The sequence below is a fragment of the Oncorhynchus gorbuscha genome, linkage group LG19, assembly GCF_021184085.1.
Source record: "Oncorhynchus gorbuscha isolate QuinsamMale2020 ecotype Even-year linkage group LG19, OgorEven_v1.0, whole genome shotgun sequence".
Lineage (NCBI taxonomy): Eukaryota > Metazoa > Chordata > Actinopteri > Salmoniformes > Salmonidae > Oncorhynchus > Oncorhynchus gorbuscha.
This window is the reverse complement of record NC_060191.1, coordinates 71,731,571-71,757,506: the sequence shown is the minus strand read 5'-3', so window position 1 is coordinate 71,757,506 and position 25,936 is coordinate 71,731,571. Positions and strand designations below refer to the sequence as shown.

The following is a 25,936-nucleotide window of genomic DNA, read 5'->3' as shown; positions in this document are numbered from 1 at the left end:
ATAATACTGTAGGGGTTAATGTAATATAATACTGTAGGGGTTAGGGGTTAATGTAATATAATACTGTAGGGGTTAATGTATTATAATACTGTAGGGGTTAGGGGTTAATGTAATATAATACTGTAGGGGTTAGGGGTTAATGTAATATAATACTGTAGGGGTTAGGGGTTAATGTAATATAATACTGTAGGGGTTAAGGGTTAATGTAATATAATACTGTAGGGGTTAGGGGTTAATGTAATATAATACTGTAGGGGTTAAGGGTTAATGTAATATAATACTGTAGGGGTTAATGTAATATAATACTGTAGGGGTTAATGTAATATAATACTGTAGGGGTTAGGGGTTAATGTAATATAATACTGTAGGGGTTAATGTAATATAATACTGTAGGGGTTAATGTAATATAATACTGTAGGGGTTAATGTAATATAATACTGTAGGGGTTAATGTAATATAATACTGTAGGGGTTAGGGGTTAATGTAATATAATACTGTAGGGGTTAATGTAATATAATACTGTAGGGTTAATGTAATATAATACTGTAGGGGTTAATGTAATATAATACTGTAGGGGTTAATGTATTATAATACTGTAGGGGTAGGGGTTAGGGGTTAATGTAATATAATACTGTAGGGGTTAGGGTTAATGTATATAATACTGTAAATAATATAATACTGTAGGGGTTAATGTAATATAATACTGTAGGGGTTAATGTAATATAATACTGTAGGGGTTAATGTATTATAATACTGTAGGGGTTAAATGTAATATAATACTGTAGGGGTTAGGGGTTAATGTAATATAATACTGTAGGGGTTAGGGGTTAATGTAATATAATACTGTAGGGGTTAGGAGTTAATGTAATATAATACTGTAGGGGTTAATGTAATATAATACTGTAGGGGTTAGGGGTTAATGTAATATAATACTGTAGGGGTTAATGTAATATAATACTGTAGGGGTTAATGTAATATAATACTGTAGGGGTTAATGTAATATAATACTGTAGGGGTTAATGTAATATAATACTGTAGGGGTTAATGTAATATAATACTGTAGGGGTTAATGTAATATAATACTGTAGGGGTTAATGTAATATAATACTGTAGGGGTTAATGTAATATAATACTGTAGGGGTTAGGGGTTAATGTAATATAATACTGTAGGGGTTAATGTAATATAATACTGTAGGGGTTAATGTAATATAATACTGTAGGGGTTAGGGGTTAATGTAATATAATACTGTAGGGTTAGGGTTAATGTAATATAATACTGTAGGGGTTAATGTATTATAATACTGTAGGGGTTAATGTATTATAATACTGTAGGGGTTAGGGGTTAATGTAATATAATACTGTAGGGGTTAGGGGTATTATAATACTGTAGGGTTAATGTAATATAATACTGTAGGGGTTAGGGGTTAATGTATTATAATACTGTAGGGGTTAGGGGTTAATGTATTATAATACTGTAGGGGTTAATGTAATATAATACTGTAGGGGTTAATGTATTATAATACTGTAGGGGTTAATGTATTATAATACTGTAGGGGTTAATGTAATATAATACTGTAGGGGTTAGGGGTTAATGTAATATAATACTGTAGGGGTTAGGGGTTAATGTATTATAATACTGTAGGGGTTAGGGTTAATGTATTATAATACTGTAGGGGTTAATGTATTATAATACTGTAGGGGTTAATGTAATATAATACTGTAGGGGTTAGGGGTTAATGTAATATAATACTGTAGGGGTTAGGGGTTAATGTAATATAATACTGTAGGGGTTAGGGGTTAATGTATTATAATAATGTAGGGGTTAATGTATTATAATACTGTAGGGGTTAGGGGTTAATGTATTATAATACTGTAGGGGTTAATGTAATATAATACTGTAGGGGTTAGGGGTTAATGTAATATAATACTGTAGGGGTTAGGGGTTAATGTAATATAATACTGTAGGGGTTAGGGGTTAATGTATTATAATACTGTAGGGGTTAATGTAATATAATACTGTAGGGGTTAATGTAATATAATACTGTAGGGGTTAATGTAATATAATACTGTAGGGGTTAATGTAATATAATACTGTAGGGGTTAGGGGTTAATGTAATATAATACTGTAGGGGTTAATGTAATATAATACTGTAGGGGTTAATGTATTATAATACTGTAGGGGTTAATGTAATATAATACTGTAGGGGTTAATGTAATATAATACTGTAGGGGTTAATGTATTATAATACTGTAGGGGTTAGGGGTTAATGTAATATAATACTGTAGGGGTTAGGGGTTAATGTATTATAATACTGTAGGGGTTAGGGTTAATGTAATATAATACTGTAGGGGTTAATGTATTATAATACTGTAGGGGTTAATGTAATATAATACTGTAGGGGTTAATGTATTATAATACTGTAGGGGTTAATGTAATATAATACTGTAGGGGTTAGGGGTTAATGTAATATAATACTGTAGGGGTTAATGTAATATAATACTGTAGGGGTTAATGTAATATAATACTGTAGGGGTTAATGTAATATAATACTGTAGGGGTTAATGTAATATAATACTGTAGGGGTTAGGGGTTAATGTAATATAATACTGTAGGGGTTAATGTAATATAATACTGTAGGGGTTAATGTAATATAATACTGTAGGGGTTAATGTATTATAATACTGTAGGGGTTAATGTAATATAATACTGTAGGGGTTAATGTAATATAATACTGTAGGGGTTAGGGGTTAATGTAATATAATACTGTAGGGGTTAATGTATTATAATACTGTATGGGGTTAGCATTATATGCTAACATGCTCAATAAATGATGGTCTAGTCTTTTTCAATAATAAAAATAGATTTTAAATCACAGGAAGTTTTTATTGCCCTCAGAGAAATGTATTGTTTATTTATTAAGGGCTAGGGGCTAGGGGTTAGGGGCTAGGGGCTACGGGTTAGGGGCTACGGGTTAGGGGCTAGGGGTTAGGGGCTAGGGGCTAGGGGTTAGGGGCTAGGGGCTAGGGGTTAGGGGCTAGGGGCTAGGGGCTAAGGGGCTAGGGGCTAGGGGCTACGGGTTAAGGGCTAGGGGTTAGGGGCTAGGGGTTAGGCGCTAGGGGCTACGGGCTAGGGGCTAGGGGTTAGGCGCTAGGGGCTACGGGTTAGGGGCTAGGGGCTACGGGTTAGGGGCTACGGGCTAGGGGCTAGGGGCTACGGGTTAGGGGCTAGGGGCTACGGGTTAAGGGCTAGGGGTTAGGGGTTAGGGCCAGGGGCTACGGGTTAGGGGCTCTGGGCTAGGGGCTAGGGGTTAGGCGCTAGGGGCTAGGGGTTAGGGGCTACGGGTTAGGGGCTACGGGTTAGGGGCTAGGGGCTACGGGTTAGGGGCTAGGGGTTAGGGGCTAGGGGCTACAGGTTAGGGGCTAGGGGCTAGGGGTTAGGCGCTAGGGGTTACGGGTTAGGCGCTAGGGGCTACGGGTTAGGGGCTAGGGGTTAGGGGCTAGGGGTTAGGGGCTACGGGTTAGGGGCTAGGTATCAAAACCACTTTGAAATGTGTATTATCAGTACTTTATCATAAATTGACATACTATATTTTTGTGAGGTTGGGAAGGACGAAACCTGTATTTTCATCTGTATCTGCAGTAAGTTAATATTTGTCACTACCTGGTATACCTCATAGTTCAGTTTTTTTATTTTAATAAGTCAGCTTTTGGGGGGGGTCTACACTTCAACAATCTACGATTTCCAGACATTGAAAACATTTCCAGACATTGAAAACATTTCCAGACATTGAAAACATTTCCAGACATTGAAAACATTTCCAGACATTACCTTTTTTTTCCCCTGACCATTGTAACCTGACCAGGGAAAACTGGGGTCCTCATTAACAGGCTATAACGAGGGTTCCGAGTTTTTCCTGACCAGGGAAAACTGGGGTCCTAATTAACAGGCTATAACGAGGGTTCGGAGTTTTTCCTGATCAGGTCATGAGGTCCAGAAAATTCTCCTGCCGCTAATTACTGTCTGTGGTAAGATTAGTTTGCACAGTCTGTAAAACAGGTTCAATCCCCTCTGGAACCAGTAATCCCCAAACTGCCAATAACCTACCATTGGTGGCCAGTTATGGCCAGCTTCAGTCTGTTGTAATTAGCTTCGGCCTTATTAGGAGATCCTGGTAACTGAGGGACTTTAAAAACACTCTTGTTATTCTAAGTGTACATATAGTTTTAATGCAGTAAACACACATTGTATTATATATTGTTGTTGTCTTATCTCTCAGTGGGACTGTTTAATTAGGAACATATTCAATACGTATGGGGAAGGTGACCATGGAATAACTGACAAAACACAAGCCAAATGCAAAGGTTAGTTGATTTTTGTTATATTTAGGTATAATTGTGTCATTTTCATACAGTAACATGATGTCAATGTACTTACAGTACCTTCAGAAGGGGTTTTTCCACTTTTTTTTTGTGTTACCAAAGTGTGCTTGAAATGAATTTTATTGTCATTTTTTTTGTCAACGATTTACTCTGTAAATGTCAAAGTGGAATAAACAAAAAATATATTAAAAGAATAAAAAATGTATGAAAAACAAACACTGATACATCTTGATTAGATAAGTATTCAAACACTGGAGTTAATACACGTTAGAATCACCTTTGGCAGCGATTACAGCGGGATTCTGGGTAATTCTCTAAGAGTGATTACAGCTGGGATTCTGGGTAATTCTCTAAGAGTGATTACAGCTGGGATTCTGGGTAAGTCTCTAAGAGTGATTACAGCTGGGATTCTGGGTAATTCTCTAAGAGTGATTACAGCTGGGATTCTGGGTAATTCTCTAAGAGTGATTACAGCGGGATTCTGGGTAATTCTCTAAGAGTGATTACAGCGGGATTCTGGGTAATTCTCTAAGAGTGATTACAGCGGGATTCTGGGTAATTCTCTAAGAGTGATTACAGCTGTGATTCTGGGTAATTCTCTAAGAGTGATTACAGCTGGGATTCTGGGTAATTCTCTAAGAGTGATTACAGCTGTGATTCTGGGTAATTCTCTAAGAGTGATTACAGCGGGATTCTGGGTAAGTCTCTAAGAGTGATTACAGCTGGGATTCTGGGTAATTCTCTAAGAGTGATTACAGCTGGGATTCTGGGTAATTCTCTAAGAGTGATTACAGCTGGGATTCTGGGTAATTCTCTAAGAGTGATTACAGCGGGATTCTGGGTAATTCTCTAAGAGTGATTACAGCGGGATTCTGGGTAATTCTCTAAGAGTGATTACAGCAGGATTCTGGGTAATTCTCTAAGAGTGATTACAGCTGTGATTCTGGGTAATTCTCTAAGAGTGATTACAGCTGGGATTCTGGGTAAGTCTCTAAGAGTGATTACAGCTGGGATTCTGGGTAATTCTCTAAGAGTGATTACAGCGGGATTCTGGGTAATTCTCTAAGAGTGATTACAGCTGGGATTCTGGGTAATTCTCTAAGAGTGATTACAGCTGGGATTCTGGGTAAGTCTCTAAGAGTGATTACAGCTGGGATTCTGGGTAATTCTCTAAGAGTGATTACAGCTGGGATTCTGGGTAAGTCTCTAAGAGTAATTACAGCTGGGATTCTGGGTAATTCTCTAAGAGTGATTACAGCGGGATTCTGGGTAATTCTCTAAGAGTGATTACAGCGGGATTCTGGGTAAGTCTCTAAGAGTGATTACAGCTGGGATTCTGGGTAATTCTCTAAGAGTGATTACAGCTGGGATTCTGGGTAATTCTCTAAGAGTGATTACAGCTGGGATTCTGGGTAAGTCTCTAAGAGTGATTACAGCTGGGATTCTGGGTAATTCTCTAAGAGTGATTACAGCTGGGATTCTGGGTAAGTCTCTAAGAGTGATTACAGCTGGGATTCTGGGTAATTCTCTAAGAGTGATTACAGCGGGATTCTGGGTAATTCTCTAAGAGTGATTACAGCGGAATTCTGGGTAAGTCTCTAAGAGTGATTACAGCTGGGATTCTGGGTAATTCTCTAAGAGTGATTACAGCTGGGATTCTGGGTAAGTCTCTAAGAGTGATTACAGCTGGGATTCTGGGTAATTCTCTAAGAGTGATTACAGCTGGGATTCTGGGTAAGTCTCTAAGAGTGATTACAGCTGGGATTCTGGGTAAGTCTCTAAGAGTGATTACAGCTGGGATTCTGGGTAATTCTCTAAGAGTGATTACAGCTGGGATTCTGGGTAATTCTCTAAGAGTGATTACAGCTGTGATTCTGGGTAAGTCTCTAAGAGTGATTACAGCTGGGATTATGGGTAATTCTCTAAGAGTGATTACAGCTGGGATTCTGGGTAATTCTCTAAGAGTGATTACAGCTGGGATTATGGGTAAGTCTCTAAGAGTGATTACAGCGGGATTCTGGGTAATTCTCTAAGAGTGATTACAGCTGGGATTCTGGGTAATTCTCTAAGAGTGATTACAGCTGGGATTATGGGTAATTCTCTAAGCGTGATTACAGCTGGGATTCTGGGTAATTCTCTAAGAGTGATTACAGCTGGGATTCTGGGTAATTCTCTAAGAGTGATTACAGCGGGATTCTGGGTAATTCTCTAAGAGTGATTACAGCTGGGATTCTGGGTAATTCTCTAAGAGTGATTACAGCGGGATTCTGGGTAATTCTCTAAGAGTGATTACAGCTGGGATTCTGGGTAATTCTCTAAGAGTGATTACAGCTGGGATTCTGGGTAATTCTCTAAGAGTGATTACAGCTGTGATTCTGGGTAAGTCTCTAAGAGTGATTACAGCTGGGATTCTGGGTAAGTCTCTAAGAGTGATTACAGCTGTGAGTCTTTCTGGGTAAGTCTCTAAGAGTGATTACAGCTGTGAGTCTTTCTGGGTAAGTCTCTAAGAGTGATTAGAGCTGTGATTCTGGGTAAGTCTCTAAGAGTGATTACAGCTGGGATTATGGGTAATTCTCTAAGAGTGATTACAGCTGGGATTCTGGGTAAGTCTCTAAGAGTGATTACAGCTGTGATTCTGGGTAATTCTCTAAGAGTGATTACAGCTGGGATTCTGGGTAAGTCTCTAAGAGTGATTACAGCTGGGATTCTGGGTAAGTCTCTAAGAGTGATTACAGCTGGGATTCTGGGTAATTCTCTAAGAGTGATTACAGCTGGGATTCTGGGTAATTCTCTAAGAGTGATTACAGCTGTGATTCTGGGTAAGTCTCTAAGAGTGATTACAGCTGGGATTATGGGTAATTATCTAAGAGTGATTACAGCTGGGATTCTGGGTAATTCTCTAAGAGTGATTACAGCTGGGATTATGGGTAAGTCTCTAAGAGTGATTACAGCGGGATTCTGGGTAATTCTCTAAGAGTGATTACAGCTGGGATTCTGGGTAATTCTCTAAGAGTGATTACAGCTGGGATTATGGGTAATTCTCTAAGCGTGATTACAGCTGGGATTCTGGGTAATTCTCTAAGAGTGATTACAGCTGGGATTCTGGGTAATTCTCTAAGAGTGATTACAGCTGGGATTCTGGGTAATTCTCTAAGAGTGATTACAGCGGGATTCTGGGTAATTCTCTAAGAGTGATTACAGCTGGGATTCTGGGTAATTCTCTAAGAGTGATTACAGCTGGGATTCTGGGTAATTCTCTAAGAGTGATTACAGCTAGGATTCTGGGTAATTCTCTAAGAGTGATTACAGCTGGGATTCTGGGTAAGTCTCTAAGAGTGATTACAGCTGGGATTCTGGGTAAGTCTCTAAGAGTGATTACAGCTGTGAGTCTTTCTGGGTAAGTCTCTAAGAGTGATTACAGCGGGATTCTGGGTAAGTCTCTAAGAGTGATTAGAGCTGTGATTCTGGGTAAGTCTCTAAGAGTGATTACAGCTGGGATTCTGGGTAAGTCTCTAAGAGTGATTATAGCTGTGAGTCTTTCTGGGTAAGTCTCTAAGAGTGATTACAGCTGTGATTCTGGGTAAGTCTCTAAGAGTGATTACAGCTGTGAGTCTTTCTGGGTGAGTCTCTAAGAGTGATTACAGCTGTGATTCTGGGTAAGTCTCTAAGAGTGATTACAGCTGGGATTCTGGGTAAGTCTCTAAGAGTGATTACAGCTGGGATTCTGGGTAAGTGTCTAAGAGTGATTACAGCTGGGATTCTGGGTAAGTCTCTAAGAGTGATTACAGCTGTGAGTCTTTCTGGGTAAGTCTCTAAGAGTGATTACAGCTGTGAGTCTTTCTGGGTAAGTCTCTAAGAGTGATTAGAGCTGTGATTCTGGGTAAGTCTCTAAGAGTGATTACAGCTTGGATTCTAGTTAAGTCTCTAAGAGTGATTACAGCTGGGATTCTGGGTAAGTCTCTAAGAGTGATTACAGCTGGGATTCTGGGTAAGTAAGTCTCTAAGAGTGATTACAGCTGGGATTCTGGGTAAGTCTCTAAGAGTGATTACAGCTGGGATTCTGGGTAAGTCTCTAAGAGTGATTACAGCTGTGATTCTGGGTAAGTCTCTAAGAGTGATTACAGCTGGGATTCTGGGTAAGTCTCTAAGAGTAATTACAGCTGTGAGTCTTTCTGGGTAAGTCTCTAAAAGTGATTACAGCTGTGATTCTGGGTAAGTCTCTAAGAGTGATTACAGCTGGTATTCTGGGTAAGTCTCTAAGAGTAATTACAGCTGTGAGTCTCTAAGAGTGATTACAGGTAAGTCTCTAAGAGTGATTAGAGCTGTGATTCTGGGTAAGTCTCTAAGAGTGATTACAGCTGTGATTCTGGGTAAGTCTTTCTGGGTCTTTCTGGGTAAGTCTCTAAGAGTGATTAAGAGCTTTGCACACCTGGATTGTACATTACCTGCCCATTATCCTCTCCAGCAACTGAGTTAGGAAGGATGTCTGTATCTTTATAGTGACTGGGGTGTACTGATACATCATAATATATGCCATTTAGCAGACGCTTTTATCCAAAGCGACTTACTGTCATGTGTGCATACATTCTACGTATGGGTGGTCCCGGGGATCGAACCCACTACCCTGGCGTTACAAGCGCCATGCTCTACCAACTGAGCTACAGAAGGACCTGATCATCCACAGTGTAATTAATAACATCACCATGCTCAAAGGGATATTCAATGTCTGCTTTTTAATTGTTTTTTAAAATAAATATTTTCCCTTCTTTGAGGCATTGGACGTATTTGTGGTTGAATCTGTGTTTGAAATTCACTGCTCGACTGAGGGACCTTACAGATAATTGTATGTGTGGGGGTACATTCACTGCTCGACTGAGGGACCTTACAGATAATTGTATGTGTGGGGGTACATTCACTGCTCGACTGAGGGACCTTACAGATAATTGTATGTGTGGAGGTACATTCACTGCTCGACTGAGGGACCTTACAGATAATTGTATGTGTGGGGGGTACATTCACTGCTCGACTGAGGGACCTTACAGATAATTGTATGTGTGGGGGTACATTCACTGCTCGACTGAGGGACCTTACAGATAATTGTATGTGTGGGGGTACATTCACTGCTCGACTGAGGGACCTTACAGATAATTGTATGTGTGGGGGTACATTCACTGCTCGACTGAGGGACCTTACAGATAATTGTATGTGTGGGGTACAGAGATGAGGGACCTTACAGATAATTGTATGTGTGGGGGTACAGAGATGAGGGACCTTACAGATAATTTTATGTGTGGGGGTACAGAGATGAGGGACCTTACAGATAATTGTATGTGTGGGGGTACAGAGGCGAGGTAGTCATTTTAAAAAAAATATATTTTTAAACACTATTACTGCAGTCAAAAGTGAGTCCATGAAACTTCTGTGACTTGTTAAGCAAATCTATAAATATATATATATTATATATCTAATCTGGACCGTATTTCAGCCATAACAAAAAGTGGTTGAATTCTGCAAGAGTTTCATTCCAAAACAACATATATATCAATTTTCAGAAATGTTGGTGAATTTGATTTTATTGTTTAAATAAATGATCGTAAGATGATGTTGTTCAATAACAGACACTTGATCAATAACAGACACTTGATCAATAACAGACACTTGATCAATAACAGACACTTGATCAATAACAGACACTTGATCAATAACAGACACTTGATCAATAACAGACACTTGTTCAATAACAGACACTTGACACTTGATCAATAACAGACACTTGATCAATAACAGACACTTGATCAATAACAGACACTTGATCAATAACAGACACTTGATCAATAGACACTTGATCAATAACAGACACTTGATCAATAACAGACACTTGATCAATAACAGACACTTGATCAATAACGACACTTGATCAATAACAGACACTTGATCAATAACAGACACTTGATCAATAACAGACACTTGATCAATAACAGACACTTGATCAATAACAGACACTTGACACTTGATCAATAACAGACACTTGTTCAATAACAGACACTTGACACTTGATCAATAACAGGCACTTGTTCAATAACAGACACTTGATCAATAACAGACACTTGATCAATAACAGACACTTGACACTTGATCAATAACAGACACTTGATCAATAACAGACACTTGATCAATAACAGACACTTGATCAATAACAGACACTTGATCAGTAACAGACACTACTTGATCAATAACAGACACTTGATCAATAACAGACACTACTTGATCAATAACAGACACTTGACACTTGATCAATAACAATAAAAACAGACACTTGACACTTGATCAATAACAGGCACTTGTTCAATAACAGACACTTGATCAATAACAGACACTTGATCAATAACAGACACTTGACACTTGATCAATAACAGACACTTGATCAATAACAGACACTTGATCAATAACAGACACTTGATCAATAACAGACACTTGATCAATAACAGACACTTGATCAATAACAGACACTGACACTTGATCAATAACAGACACTTGTTCAATAACAGACACTTGATGGTTTCATTTGCTATATATCCTCCTCACTCTCAGAGAAATCAGTAGCACTGCTGGGTTTTTACACAGGAAAATGTAACAAATAACTACATTTTTAATAAGGAAAAGTACAAATTATACATTGGTGACATCAACAATAATAATAATAATAATAATGATGAAATAGAACAGTAAAACATTTCCATGTGACATTTTAGTAATTTAGCAGGCGGTCTTATCCAGATAGCAGATTTAGAGACAACCACATATCACAGTAGTTAGTATATCCAGATAGCTAGGTGAGACAACCACACATCACAGTAGTTAGTATATTCAGATAGCTAGGTGAGACAACCACATATCACAGTAGTTAGTATATTCAGATAGCTAGGTGAGACAACCACATATCACAGTAGTTAGTATATTTAGATAGCTAGGTGAGACTACCACATATCACAGTAGTTAGTATATTCAGATAGCTAGGTGAGACAACCACATATCACAGTAGTTAGTATATTCAGATAGCTAGGTGAGACAACCACATATCACAGTAGTTAGTATATTCAGATAGCTAGGTGAGACAACCACATATCACAGTAGTTAGTATATTCAGATAGCTAGGTGAGACAACCACATATCACAGTAGTTAGTATATCCAGATAGCAGATTTAGAGACAACCACATATCACAGTAGTTAGTATATCCAGATAGCAGATTTAGAGACAACCACACATCACAGTAGTTAGTATATCCAGATAGCAGATTTAGAGACAACCACACATCACAGTAGTTAGTATATCCAGATAGCAGATTTAGAGACAACCACATATCACAGTAGTTAGTATATTCAGATAGCAGATTTAGAGACAACCACATATCACAGTAGTTAGTATATCCAGATAGCAGATTTAGAGACAACCACATATCACAGTAGTTAGTATATTCAGATAGCTAGGTGGGACAACCACATATCACAGTAGTTAGTATATTCAGATAGCAGATTTAGAGACAACCACACATCACATTAGTTAGTATATCCAGATAGCAGATTTAGAGACAACCACATATCACAGTAGTTAGTATATTCAGATAGCAGATTTAGAGACAACCACATATCACAGTAGTTAGTATATTCAGATAGCTAGGTGAGACAACCACATATCACAGTAGTTAGTATATTCAGATAGCCAGGTGAGACAACCACATATCACAGTAGTTAGTATATTTAGATAGCTAGGTGAGACAACCACATATCACAGTAGTTAGTATATTCAGATAGCAGATTTAGAGACAACCACATATCACAGTAGTTATTATATTCAGATAGCTAGGTGAGACAACCACATATCACAGTAGTTAGTATATTCAGATAGCTAGGTGAGACAACCACATATCACAGTAGTTAGTATATTCAGATAGCTAGGTGAGACAACCACATATCACAGTAGTTAGTATATTCAGATAGCTACATAGCTTACGCCAGCAGCATACCACCCTGCGTACCACTGCTGGCTTGCTTCTGAAGCTAAGCAGGGTTGGTCCTGGTCGGTTCGTGAATGGGAGACCAGATGCTGCTGGAAGTGGTGCTGGAGGGCCAGTAGGAGGCACTCTTTCCTCTGGTCTAAAATAAATATCCCAATGCCCCAGGGCATACACACTGCCCTGTGTAGGGTGCTGTCTTTCGGATCGGACGTTAAACGGGTGTCCTGACTCTCCGAGGTCAGTAAAGATCCCATGGCACCTATCGTAAGAGTAGGGGTGTTAACCCCGTGTCCTGGCTAAATACCCAATCTGCCCCTCATACCATCATGGTCACCTAATCATCCCCAGTTTACAAAGCTCTTTCATCCCCTCCTCTTCCCTGTAACTATTCCCCCAGGTCGTTGATGTAAATGAGAACGTGTTCTCAGCCAACTTACCTGGTAAAATAACGGATAAATAAAAAATGTTTAAAAAAAAGGTGAGACAACCACATAAAACAGTGAAATATACAGAATAACATTCCAAACATTAAAAACACCTGCTCTTTCCTTGACATAGATTGATCAGGTGAAAGCTATGATTCCCTTATTGACGCGCACGGGTTTGTGTCAAGAACTGCAACGCTGCTGGGTTTTCCACACTCAACAGTTTCCCGTATTGTATCAATGGTCCACTACCCAAAGCCAACTGGACACAACTGTGGGAAGCAGTGGAGTGGGCCAACATCCCACCGTGTAGAGTCCATACCCCGATGAACTGAGTCTGTTCTGAGGGCAATTACATATTAGGAAGGTGTTCTTAATGTTTTGTACACTCTTTGTATAGTGTTTTAGCATCTACAAATAAAACACTTTCACACACTTAATAAAAAACTCAATTAAAAATCTGAGAACAGTAATATTTTACACGTGAATTCGTAAGCAATTATTTCTGATGGAAATAAAAACACAAATGTGACAAATTGGTGAATATATTAATTTTCACTTTATTGACTCAAGATATTTTAGCTTTTCATTTTTAAAAAAATATAATTTGTACAAATGTCTAAGAACATAAACGCACTTTTACATTATGGTGTATTGTGTGTAGATCAGTGACACAAAATCTCATTTTAATAAACGTTTTAAATTCAGGCTGGAACTCAACAAAGTGTGGAATTAAGTCAAAGGTATGAATAATTTCGGACGTAAACAATTCTAACCCGAACTAAAGAAGAGTTTTGAAACGAATCACACATCTACAATAGCAACCTGAACAGTCAATTCTCTGTTTACTCTTGTGTTGAATATTTTCAAAATACGGTTTCGTATTTCCTTTGTCCGAACTCCATAGATTATTGGATTGACACTCGCTGGTAAAACAATATACATCACTCCTAGAAATGTATTGATATCAGTTGGAATTTGAATATTCAGATTCCGTGACAGAAAAGTAACGGTGCCAATCAAATAAAAACACATTATGACAATGAGGTGGGTGCCACAGGTGTGGAAGGCTTTCCATCTATCCTCCCCTGCTGCTCTACGCAACACAACGTTCAGAATCTTCATGTAGGAGAAAACAATGACGCAAATATCGATCCCCACAAAACAGATAATCACAGCCAATCCCATCGCATTATTCTTGTCCGTGTTACCACATGCTAGACTAACCAGGGCCATGTGGTCACAGTAGCAGTGGTGGATGACATTGGAACCACAGAAAGACAGAGAACCAGCGGCAACGAGTACAAACATGATAGAACCACTCCTTATAACAGTGAACAGCAACAGTCTGAGAAACATGGCAGAGTTGAGGATACGAGCATAGTGTAAAGGGTAGCAAATCGCCACATAGCGGTCCAGAGCCATGGCCAGGAGAATAGTCGACTCTACCGACGACAGGAAGTGAGTGAAAAACATCTGAGTCAAACAGCTGGCCAATGAGATGTCATTCCAGTCAAACAGAAAGCTGAGCAGCATGTTGGGGATAATGACTGTAGCCACCACTATGTCCACCACCGCCAAACCACATATTAATATATACATGGGGCTGTGGAGACTCTCCATAATTCTAATCACGTAGATCAACAACGAATTTCCCACCAAGACTAAAATGTAGGCGGTGAAAAACGGTAAGGAAAGTAGTCGTCTGTACTCGTAGATCACTGGGAATCCCACAAAGATGAACTCGCTGTGTGAAAAATTGAATCCCTGGAATTCTTCGATCGTTACACTTTGAGTAGTGCCAACGAATTGAGAGGAAAAACAAAAAAACACAAGGTAAAATGACAATGTTGTCATTGACACAGTATTTTCAATCCTCTGATATGTATGAATGGCGCACAAATGTCATAATAAACTTGCTGTTGTTCTGTTTTTTTACCCCGTCGCTGTTTGATCATTGGTCTGTAGAGTGTAATTCGTCGTTGGTTTGTGGAGTGGAACTCTGTGTGGTCCAGTAAATTGACCCACATGAGACTTTATACTCCAAACCAGACATCCCTTGAGACAAGATACTCAACCTCCCCTTCTTATATTGAGCTTTATGTACTTCATGAACTGCACTGTTTTTGATTATTAATGTTGTTATTGTTGTCCCTTTAACCTCTCTCTGACTCCACCACTTAGTAGTGATCTTTCTTTTTTTCTACTGTATTTATTGACTGTATGTTTGTTTTACTCCATGTGTAACTCTGTGTTGTTGTTTACTCCATGTGTAACTCTGTGTTGTTGTTTACTCCATGTGTAACTCTGTGTTGTTGTTTACTCCATGTGTAACTCTGTGTTGTTGTTTACTCCATGTGTAACTCTGTGTTGTTGTTTACTCCATGTGTAACTCTGTGTTGTTGTATGGTGTTGAACTGCTTCGCTTTATCTTGGCCAAGTCACAATTGTAAATGAGAACTTGTTCTCAACTAGCTTACCTGGTTAAATAAAGGTGAAATAAAAAAATAAAAAAATAAAAAATCTTTATTGTGGTTCTTTAAGCAGGATGACGTAACCTGGGTTACAAAAAGGATTACTGGAACATTTTTCTAAGTTTACCAGTAAACTACCAGAATTTAGGTAACTTTCAACGTTCATGTTTTAATATGTTTCTAAATAAAATTACATGTTGTGGTCTTTTTTGGGTACGTCAGATTACCACAGGTGTCTAATGATCTCTGGTCCTCTGCGTGGCCTTAAGGCGGCAGGGTAGCCTAGTGGTTAGAGTGGAGGGGCGGCAGGGTAGCCTAGTGGTTAGAGGAGGCAGGGTAGCCTAGTGGTTAGAGTGTAGAGGAGGCAGGTAGCCTAGTGGTTAGAGTGTAGAGGAGGCAGGGTAGCCTAGTGGTTAGAGTGTAGAGGAGGCAGGGTAGCCTAGTGGTTAGAGTGTAGAGGAGGCAGGTAGCCTAGTGGTTAGAGTGTAGAGGAGGCAGGTAGCCTAGTGGTTAGAGTGTAGGGGTGGCAGGGTAGCCTAGTGGTTAGAGTGTAGAGGTGGCAGGTAGCCTAGTGGTTAGAGTGTAGAGGAGGCAGGTAGCCTAGTGGTTAGAGTGTAGGGGCGGCAGGGTAGCCTAGTGGTTAGAGTGTAGAGGTGGCAGGTAGCCTAGTGGTTAGAGTGTAGAGGTGGCAGGTAGCCTAGTGGTTAGAGTGTAGAGGTGGCAGGTAGCCTAGTGGTTAGAGTGTAGAGGTGGCAGGTAGCCTAGTGGTTAGAGTGTAGAGGTGGCAGGTAGCCTAGTGGTTAGAGTGTAGAGGTGGCAGGTAGCCTAGTGGTTAGAGTGTAGAGGAGGTAGGTAGCCTAGTGGTTAGAGTGTAGGGGCGGCAGGGTAGCCTAGTGGTTAGAGTGTAGAGGAGGCAGGGTAGCCTAGTGGTTAGAGTGTAGGGGCGGCAGGGTAGCCTAGTGGTTAGAGTGTAGAGGTGGCAGGTAGCCTAGTGGTTAGAGTGTAGAGGTGGCAGGTAGCCTAGTGGTTAGAGTGTAGAGGTGGCAGGTAGCCTAGTGGTTAGAGTGTAGGGGCGGCAGGTAGCCTAGTGGTTAGAGTGTAGAGGTGGCAGGTAGCCTAGTGGTTAGAGTGTAGGGGTGGCAGGGTAGCCTAGTGGTTAGAGTGTAGAGGAGGCAGGGTAGCCTAGTGGTTAGAGTGTAGGGGGCGGCAGGGTAGCCTAGTGGTTAGAGTGTAGAGGAGGCAGGGTAGCCTAGTGGTTAGAGTGTAGAGGAGGCAGAGTAGCCTAGTGGTTAGAGCGTTGGACTAGTAATCGGAAGGTTGCAAGTTCAAACCCCCGAGCTGACAAGGTACAAATCTGTCATTCTGCCCCTGAACAGGCAGTTAACCCACTGTTCCTAGACCAGTTAATCCACTGTTCGTAGACCAGTTAACCCACTGTTCCTAGGTAAAAAAAATATAAAAAAATAAGGGAAAATATATGGGAAAATAGAATGCCAAAAGCTGTGTAAAACATTATCCTAAATATAAACCATCTACTTAGTGAACATTGGTGTTTAATATGAAATGTGTACATGACACTGAGAGAGTAGGGAGACCATACCTAACCCAACATGATGTAGAGAGTAGGGATACCATCCCTAACCCAACATGATATAGGGATACCATCCCTAACCCAACATGATGTAGAGAGTAGGGAGACCATCCCTAACCCAACATGATGTAGAGAGTAGGGAGACCATCCCTAACCCAACATGATGTAGAGAGTAGGGAGACCATCCCTAACCCAACATGATGTAGAGAGTAGGGAGACCATCCCTAACCCAACATGATGTAGGGAGTAGGGAGACCATCCCTAACCCAACATGATGTAGGGAGACCATCCCTAACCCAACATGATGTAGGGAGACCATCCCTAACCCAACATGATGTAGGGAGACCATCCCTAACCCAACATGATGTAGGGAGACCATCCCTAACCCAACATGATGTAGAGAGTAGGGATACCATCCCTAACCCAACATGATGTACCATCCCTAACATGATGTAGGGAGACCATCCCTAACCCAACATGATGTAGAGAGTAGGGAGACCATCCCTAACCCAACATGATGTAGAGAGTAGGAGACCATCCCTAACCCAACATGATGTAGAGAGTAGGAGACCATCCCTAACCCAACATGATGTAGGGAGACCATCCCTAACCCAACATGATGTAGAGAGTAGGAGACCATCCCTAACCCAACATGATGAGAGAGTAGGAGACCATCCCTAACCCAACATGATGTAGAGAGTAGGAGACCATCCTAACCCAACATGATGTAGAGAGTAGGAGACCATCCCTAACCCAACATGATGTAGAGAGTAGGAGACCATCCCTAACCCAACATGATGTAGAGAGTAGGAGACCATCCCTAACCCAACATGATGTAGGGAGACCATCCCTAACCCAACATGATGTAGGAGACCATCCCTAACCCAACATGATGTAGGGAGACCATCCCTAACCCAACATGATGTAGGGAGACCATCCCTAACCCAACATGATGTAGAGAGTAGGGAGACCATCCCTAACCCAACATGATGTAGAGAGTAGGGAGACCATCCCTAACCCAACATGATGTAGAGAGTAGGGAGACCATCCCTAACCCAACATGATGTAGAGAGTAGGGAGACCATCCCTAACCCAACATGATGTAGAGAGTAGGGAGACCATCCCTAACCCAACATGGTGTAGAGAGTAGGAGACCATCCCTAACCCAACATGATGTAGAGAGTAGGAGACCATCCCTAACCCAACATGATGTAGAGAGTAGGAGACCATCCCTAACCCAACATGATGTAGAGAGATGTAGGGAGACCATCCCTAACCCAACATGATGTAGAGAGTAGGAGACCATCCCTAACCCAACATGATGTAGAGAGTAGGGAGACCATCCCTAACCCAACATGATGTAGGGAGACCATCCCTAACCCAACATGATGTAGGGAGACCATCCCCAACCCAACATGATGAGAGAGAAGGGAGACCATCCCTAACCCAACATGATGTAGGGAGACCATCCCTAACCCAACATGATGTAGAGAGTAGGGAGACCATCCCCAACCCAACATGATGTAGAGAGTAGGGAGACCATCCCTAACCCAACATGATGTAGGGAGACCATCCCTAACCCAACATGATGTAGAGAGTAGGAGACCATCCCTAACCCAACATGATGTAGAGAGTAGGAGACCATCCCTAACCCAACATGATGTAGAGAGTAGGAGACCATCCCTAACCCAACATGATGTAGAGAGTAGGGAGACCATCCCTAACCCAACATGATGTAGGGAGACCATCCCTAACCCAACATGATGTAGGAGACCATCCCTAACCCAACATGATGTAGGAGACCATCCCTAACCCAACATGATGTAGGAGAGACCATCCCTAACCCAACATGATGTAGAGAGTAGGGATACCATCCATCCTAACCCAACATGATGTAGAGAGTAGGAGACCATCCCTAACAACATGATGTAGAGAGTAGGGAGACCATCCCTAACCCAACATGATGTAGAGAGTAGGGAGACCATCCCTAACCCAACATGATGTAGAGAGTAGGGAGACCATCCCTAACCCAACATGATGTAGAGAGTAGGGAGACCATCCCTAACCCAACATGATGTAGAGTAGGAGACCATCCCTAACCCAACATGATGTAGAGGTAGGGAGACCATCCCCCAACATGAACCCAACATGATGAGAGAGTAGGAGACCATCCCTAACCCAACATGATGTAGAGAGTAGGGAGACCATCCCTAACCCAACATGATGTAGAGAGTAGGGAGACCATCCCTAACCCAACATGATGTAGAGAGTAGGGAGACCATCCCTAACCCAACATGATGTAGAGAGTAGGGAGACCATCCCTAACCCAACATGATGTAGGGAGACCATCCCTAACCCAACATGATGTAGGGAGACCATCCCTAACCCAACATGATGTAGGGAGACCATCCCTAACCCAACATGATGTAGGGAGACCATCCCTAACCCAACATGATGTAGGGAGACCATCCCTAACCCAACATGATGTAGAGAGTAGGGATACCATCCCTAACCCAACATGATGTAGAGAGTAGGGAGACCATCCCTAACCCAACATGATGTAGAGAGTAGGGAGACCATCCCTAACCCAACATGATGTAGAGAGTAGGGAGACCATCCCTAACCCAACATGGTGTAGAGAGTAGGAGACCATCCCTAACCCAACATGGTGTAGAGAGTAGGAGACCATCCCTAACCCAACATGATGTAGAGAGTAGGAGACCATCCCTAACCCAACATGATGTAGAGAGTAGGAGACCATCCCTAACCCAACATGATGTAGAGAGTAGGAGACCATCCCTAACCCAACATGATGTAGAGTAGGAGACCATCCCTAACCCAACATGATGTAGAGAGTAGGAGACCATCCCTAACCCAACATGATGTAGGGAGACCATCCCTAACCCAACATGATGTAGGGAGACCATCCCCAACCCAACATGATGAGAGAGTAGGGAGACCATCCCTAACCCAACATGATGTAGGGAGACCATCCCTAACCCAACATGATGTAGAGAGTAGGGAGACCATCCCCAACCCAACATGATGTAGAGAGTAGGGAGACCATCCCTAACCCAACATGATGTAGGGAGACCATCCCTAACCCAACATGATGTAGAGAGTAGGGAGACCATCCCTAACCCAACATGATGTAGAGAGTAGGGAGACCATCCCTAACCCAACATGATGTAGAGAGTAGGGAGACCATCCCTAACCCAACATGATGTAGAGAGTAGGGAGACCATCCCTAACCCAACATGATGTAGGGAGACCATCCCTAACCCAACATGATGTAGGGAGACCATCCCTAACCCAACATGATGTAGGGAGACCATCCCTAACCCAACATGATGTAGGGAGACCATCCCTAACCCAACATGATGTAGAGAGTAGGGATACCATCCCTAACCCAACATGATGTAGAGAGTAGGGAGACCATCCCTAACCCAACATGATGTAGAGAGTAGGGAGACCATCCCTAACCCAACATGATGTAGAGAGTAGGGAGACCATCCCTAACCCAACATGGTGTAGAGAGTAGGGAGACCATCCCTAACCCAACATGGTGTAGAGAGTAGGGAGACCATCCCTAACCCAACATGATGTAGAGAGTAGGGAGACCATCCCTAACCCAACATGATGTGACGGCCCTGAATTTTTCTGAACCGTCTCAGTGCAGCTCCTTCCAATAGGGCGCTTTCCCTTTAATTCCCAATTAAATAGCCAGTATCAGCTGCGCAAAAGTGGGGTTGTGATGGAGACGTGACTGAGGATGTGTTCAACCCTCAGTTCCGAAGCTTCTCTATTCCGTTTGTTTTGTTGCCGTTAAACGTGTGTTTTGTAGCCTAAGAGAGTTTACCCAGGATCGGATCCACTCTTTGCGTCCCTGGACTACACCTCTCCGTTCTTCGTGGCCTTTCTCCGCTGGAGATCTATTGGCGGATTGGATTGTCTGACTGACCGACTGACTACCACCTTTTTGTATACGGTATTTCATTTGTTTGGATGTGATGTATACTGTGATTTGTGTAGTTAGTGGTAGTTGAGGACTTAATTAAGAGTTGATCCGCTTTAAGGTTCTGTGGTAAAGTAATTGTTATATTGATTGTATGTTTAATACTGGGTTTACGCTACACGGAACGAACGGACAAACATCGCGTGACAAAAGTCACTTGAGTTCACTGAACTCCTTTACCGGGCAGGACTCTTTTTAGGCCCGAGGTACAGGACATTTCTGGAGGAACCAGAACTCATTGTGATATTATTAAATATGTGTGTAATCATTGTTGTTGCTAATACAACCCACGCAACAGAATATAATTGTTTTGAAGTTCTTTTCAATGTTTTAAGGGTTTATGAAAAGTTTATTTCCATCCTGACTTTTACATACGTCCTTTGTATTGGTGTAGACTTGACGGACCAGATGGGACTCATTCCACCCAAACTAAAAGGAGAAACTAATGTTTTCTCTGGTAGGCACAACCTACCTGGCACCCCTATAAATAATAACCTCAAGTCAAAACCGTTACATAAAAAATGGCACCCCAGATGGGACAGCTCAACATTGAGAACTAACCAAAGCAAATATTTTGTGTGGAATTAAAACAATGGATTCACCCCAAGATAATGTGCTCATCCATGTCATACCTGTCAATGGGAATACACAGGGCCATTCTGACCATCAAGCTGACAACGCAAATCATAATGTGAATGGAGATAATGGAGTTGCTTTGGGCCAGAGCCCTGGGAATCTGAATGCCCGGCCTGAGCCACAGGCCACAGGAGGTCTAACCAGTTACTCACTTATTGACATGGATCTGTGTGGAAGTACTGAGCTAGCCCTCCCTCTGACACCCAACCTTCCTCCATTGTCTGGTTTATCTCCAGAGGTTGTAGTCTTACAACTTCAAGGTGACATCCTTGATATTCGTCGGACTCAACAACATCTCCAAACTCTTATCCACCATAAATTCAAATGTCTGAGGGAAGAGCAACAACAGAGTGCCATGGAATTCAGAAACTCACTGAGCACTCTAACCCGCACGCTGACAGAGCTCAGTGAGAGTGGAAGACGGGAAATTACTGGTGCCCTGGACAGGCAGTTTGACTACCAACGAAACCAACTCACTGCCACTCTCCAATGGCACCTGCAACATCACCACACTGAGGTCCTCAAGGACGTTAATTCTGTTTTTTCTCCCATGGTTAACACTGTAGGCCACTTGCAGAGAGAACTCTCTAATTGTGTTAAAATGTTGGATGACGTGTCTGTGGACATGGCCTCCATTAGGCACAACTCCTTACACAGAGTTTCTCTGGTGTCCACTTCTGTTCAGACCACTGAGGGCCAAGCTGGCACCTCTGAACAGCCAAGACAAGGCAATGCTACAGTCATCACTGTCGATGGACTGGTTCGCTTGGGACAGCAGTTTGAGAAGGACAGAGAATGCCAACAGCAATATGTCCAGAGAAAGAAACAGACACCCAAGACAGACTATCAACAACAGCCAGAGAATCCAGCCAAGACCCCTCTCATGTTTTGTTGGAGATGTAGCCAAAAGGGACATTCTTCAGCTACATGTCCAAGACCGTATCAAGTAAACCCTTCCAGAAACCACAAATCACAACAGGCCAACACACCTAACTCTCTTCGCAGCAATGACCATCCTTCTCTGGGTGCTTTAACCAGAGCTGAAACCCAAGAGTCACTGCCTACGCCCCCATCGACATCCCCATCCTTTCAGTTAATACCGCACCAATCAGAAGCTAAAAAGTTACATGATTGGGGTTCAAATGTGGCACTCTTCTCTGCCGTTGCTCCGGTACCACTAACCCTTGATAATCCTTCTGACGATCTCCTTTTACAGGCTGTGAGAAGAGCTCAGCTGGAACAGCCAGAGGAGTTACGGCTGTTGGAACAGCTGCAGAATAATGCTGATGTATGTACTTCAAAGCTAGGACGCACCGGGCTCCTGAAGCACAAAATATTCCTTACACAGGAAATGCCGATCAAGCTAAAGCCATATCGTTTGTCCCCAGCGAAGCTAATCATCAAAAGGGACTCATAAATGATATGTTAGCACAAGATATAATAGAACGTTCCTCCTCTCCCTGGGCTGCTCCTGTTGTCCTCATCCCAAAAAAGACTGGTGGTCTTAGATTTTGTGTGGACTATAGGAAGACCAACAATGTTTCTCAGACTGATGCCTATCCTCTTCCTACCATCCATGAGATCCTGGAGTCATTGTCTGGCGCGGTTGTGTTCACTACCCTTGACCTCAATAGTGGTTATTGGCAGGTTGAGATGGACCAGGAAAGCAAGGATAAGACTGCTTTTGTCTGTGCTGAGGGCTTGTTTTCCTTTAAGGTGATGCCCTTTGGATTAAAGAATGCCCCTGCCACTTTCCAAAGACTCATGGAGATTGCGTTAGGTGAGCTCAAAGGGAAGATCTGTTTCGTCTACCTGGACGATATAATTATCTACTCTCAGAACAGAGAAAGACACTTTCAAGATCTTCAAGCAGTGTTGGACAAGCTAAGAGAAGCTGGTCTGACCTTAAATATGAAGAAGAGCAACTTCTGCCAAACCTCCCTGAAGTTCCTTGGCCATATTGTGTCTTTCGACGGCATTCATGTGGATCCTGAAAAGACAAAGGCTGTACAAGACTTCCCTGTGCCAACCACACTCAAGGCCCTTCAACGGTTCCTTGGTATGGCTGGATGGTACCATCGGTTTGTGTCGAACTTCTCCCAGGTGGCAGAACCCCTCAACGCGTTGAAGCGAAAAGGAGCGAAATTCCAATGGACGGCAGAGTGCCAGACTTCCTTTGAAACCCTGAAACGACATCTCGTCACACCTCCCATTTTAGGTCATCCCAACTTTGATTGCCCTTTTGTTGTTTACACTGATGCAAGTGATGTTGGACTTGGTGCTGTCCTAGTCCAACAGACTGGACTTGGCACTGAAGAAGTGCTAGCGTTCGGCAGTCGGACATTGAATGGAGCAGAACGGAACTACTCCACAACAGAGCAAGAGTGCCTTGCAGTGGTCTGGGCTTTGGAAAAGTGGAGGTACTACTTGGAGGGAAGACACTTCACTGTGGTCACTGACCATTCCTCCCTTGTGTGGGTGTTCAAGACCAACAAACCAAGCACCAGACTCATAAGATGGGCTCTACGGTTGCAAGAGTTCACATTTGCAGTGGAATACAGGAAAGGAAAATACAACACTGTGCCAGATGCCTTGTCCAGAGCTCCTACTTGTGATAACGGTGGCCCTGATCTTACATGTGCTACTGTCCTGTCAAGCAGTCGAGACTCGCCCAAAACAGACTTTCCCATCTCTGATGAGGCAATATGGAAAGCTCAACAGGATGATCCAGAAGTACAGGCTTTGTACCAGACTATCCTGGAAGATGGAGAAAAGATGGTCAATCCTACCACAAAGCTGACCATCATTGAAGATAAAGTCTACCGAGTCGTACAACTACCTCACAGAACACTCTACCAAATGTACATACCGGACACTCTACGCCTACAACTGCTTCAACATTTCCATGAAGACCCATTAGCTGGTCATTTGGGCAGGTTCAAAACCTACAAGCGGTTGCAAGCGTTACTCTACTGGCCACATCTGAGCATGGATGTGAAGTCACACATCCGAAATTGTCAGGTTTGTCAAATGTACAAACCAGAAGGTAGAAAGCCTGCTGGCAAGTTGCAGCAAACGGTGGTTACCCGACCTTGGGAAATGTTAGGAGTGGATTTGATGGGTCCATTTCCTAGAAGCTCCAATCAGAATGTGTACATACTTGTTTTTGTTGATTACTATTCAAAGTGGGTGGAACTCTTTTCCCTGCGTCAGGCCACAGCAAGGACCGTCTCTAACATCCTTACGAAAGAGATCCTGACTCGCTGGGGAGTGCCTGATTACATCCTGTCTGATCGAGGTTCCCAATTTGTCTCTGATCTCTTTGAGGAGACCTGCCAAAGATGGAACCTGAGGCAGAAGTTGACCACGGCCTATCACCCACAGACCAATCTCACTGAGAGAGTAAATCGAACCTTGAAGACAATGATTGCTTCCTATGTAGGGACCCAGCACAAACACTGGGACAAGCACCTTCATAAGTTTCGATTTGCCCTGAATTCTGCTGTGCAAGAGTCCACTGGAGTCACACCTGCAGAGCTGAACCTAAGTCGTCCTCTCCGAGGACCCTTGGATATGGTGCTACAGCCCCAGCAGCTTACTCCAGACGCTGCTTGCTATGACCAGGTAGGCAATCTCCATGACTTGAGAGCTCTTGTCTCAAAGAACATGATCCAGGCTCGACTCAAGCAGAAGAGAAATTATGATAAGAACAGACGAGACATGCAGTTCCAGCTTCGTGATCGGGTGTGGCTTCGCTCTCATCCTTACTCGAAAGCTGAACAATTCTTCTCGGCCAAGCTCGCTCCTAAATGGCAAGGACCATATAGGACTGTGGAGCAGATGGGCCCTTTGAACTACCGAGTGGTGAAAGAGGACACAGGTGAAGATGTGCGCATCGTCCATGTCTCACGCCTTAAGGCCTGTTACCCCTCGGCTGAGGAATTGGAGGCGATTGAGCGCCGCAAGGTCCTGGATATCTTTGAAGAGGATAGTGAGGATACTTTTCTCGGATTCCCAGACCCAGAAGTCTCGCACCTTAAGGCCTGTGACTCCTCAGCTGAGGAGCGTGAGCTCCAAAAAGTAATGAATATTTTTGTAGAGGAAAGCGATGAGGAGACCTTTCTCGGTTTCCCGAACCAAGATGTGCCTTCCAGGGCAATGGTCGGCTTTTTCCAGGGAGGGGTGTGTGACGGCCCTGAATTTTTCTGAACCGTCTCAGTGCAGCTCCTTCCAATAGGGCGCTTTCCCTTTAATTCCCAATTAAATAGCCAGTATCAGCTGCGCAAAAGTGGGGTTGTGATGGAGACGTGACTGAGGATGTGTTCAACCCTCAGTTCCGAAGCTTCTCTATTCCGTTTGTTTTGTTGCCGTTAAACGTGTGTTTTGTAGCCTAAGAGAG

At 42.4% G+C, this 25,936-nt stretch overlaps 1 protein-coding gene across 1 annotated transcript; it reads right to left on the bottom strand.

Moving 5' to 3' along the window:
- Window positions 1-13,576: 13,576 nt before the first annotated feature.
- Window positions 13,577-15,083, bottom strand: LOC124006121 (olfactory receptor 51E2-like). Its single transcript, XM_046315911.1, has one exon. It carries the CDS (start codon window positions 14,676-14,678, stop codon window positions 13,626-13,628), a length of 1,053 nt encoding a protein of 350 aa, XP_046171867.1. The 5' UTR covers window positions 14,679-15,083; the 3' UTR covers window positions 13,577-13,625.
- Window positions 15,084-25,936: the final 10,853 nt, after the last annotated feature.

Excerpts from the sequence above, each read along its gene's own strand:
- LOC124006121 (XM_046315911.1), bottom strand. The coding sequence starts at position 14,678 with ATGACAACATTGTCATTTTACCTTGTGTTTTTTTGTTTTTCCTCTCAA.